Raw genomic sequence first — 662 nt, forward strand, 5'->3', positions numbered from 1 at the left:
ATCAGAAATACTTTCAGCTGTAAAATTAATGATATTGGCAGGCAATGGGACTGCCCCCACCCCAGTCCATCTGGGTGCAGCACCCTTAGGGTGCCTCCCACCTGCCTTTTAATGCAGAAGTTGGGCACAGCATTGTGCGGGGAGCGGGTTGGCAGCCCTGTCCCCTCCCTGGGGAGCAAAACAGACCCAAAAACTGTGTCCCAGGGGACTGACTGCACGTGCTGCCTCTCCCCTCCCGCAGTCGACCTGATCACCTCCAGCCCCCAGTGCCTGCACAGCCTGGTGACATGGACGCACACGCACGCCGGGAGCTGCCCCTCGGTGCCCAGCCTGCAGAGCGTCCTCTCCTCCGAGTACTGCGGCATCATCCGCGCCGTCTGGGGCTGCGGGGACGGGCACGACTACGTCATGGACACGGACTCGGACTGTAGCACCCTGCTCGTCGACAGCGCCCTGTCCGTCAAACGGGAGTGGAACAGGAGCACGGCGCCGCGCCTGACTGACAACGGGGCGGGGGCAGACAATGCCGAGGCTGTTTCTGCTCCCAAACCCCAGCATGCTCCAGTAAGGACAACTCCTTGCCAGCAACCCGCAAACAAAGGGACCACGTCGGTGCCGCTGCAGGTGGAGAATGAGCCGCCCCAGAACAGGGATTCATCTCG

At 62.4% G+C, this 662-nt stretch overlaps 1 protein-coding gene across 1 annotated transcript in view; it reads left to right on the forward strand.

The window, feature by feature from the left end:
* Positions 1-662, forward strand: part of LOC104532634 (zinc finger protein 276) — a gene marked incomplete at its 5' end in the record, with an annotated part of 7,105 nt that overhangs the window by 770 nt on the left and 5,673 nt on the right. The window contains 1 exon segment of the mRNA XM_010177886.1: positions 242-661. Coding sequence (XP_010176188.1) covers positions 242-661 — 420 coding nt within the window.

This window comes from Antrostomus carolinensis, unplaced genomic scaffold (genome assembly GCF_000700745.2).
Source record: "Antrostomus carolinensis isolate BGI_N321 unplaced genomic scaffold, ASM70074v2 scaffold19631, whole genome shotgun sequence".
Taxonomy (NCBI): Eukaryota; Metazoa; Chordata; class Aves; order Caprimulgiformes; family Caprimulgidae; genus Antrostomus; species Antrostomus carolinensis.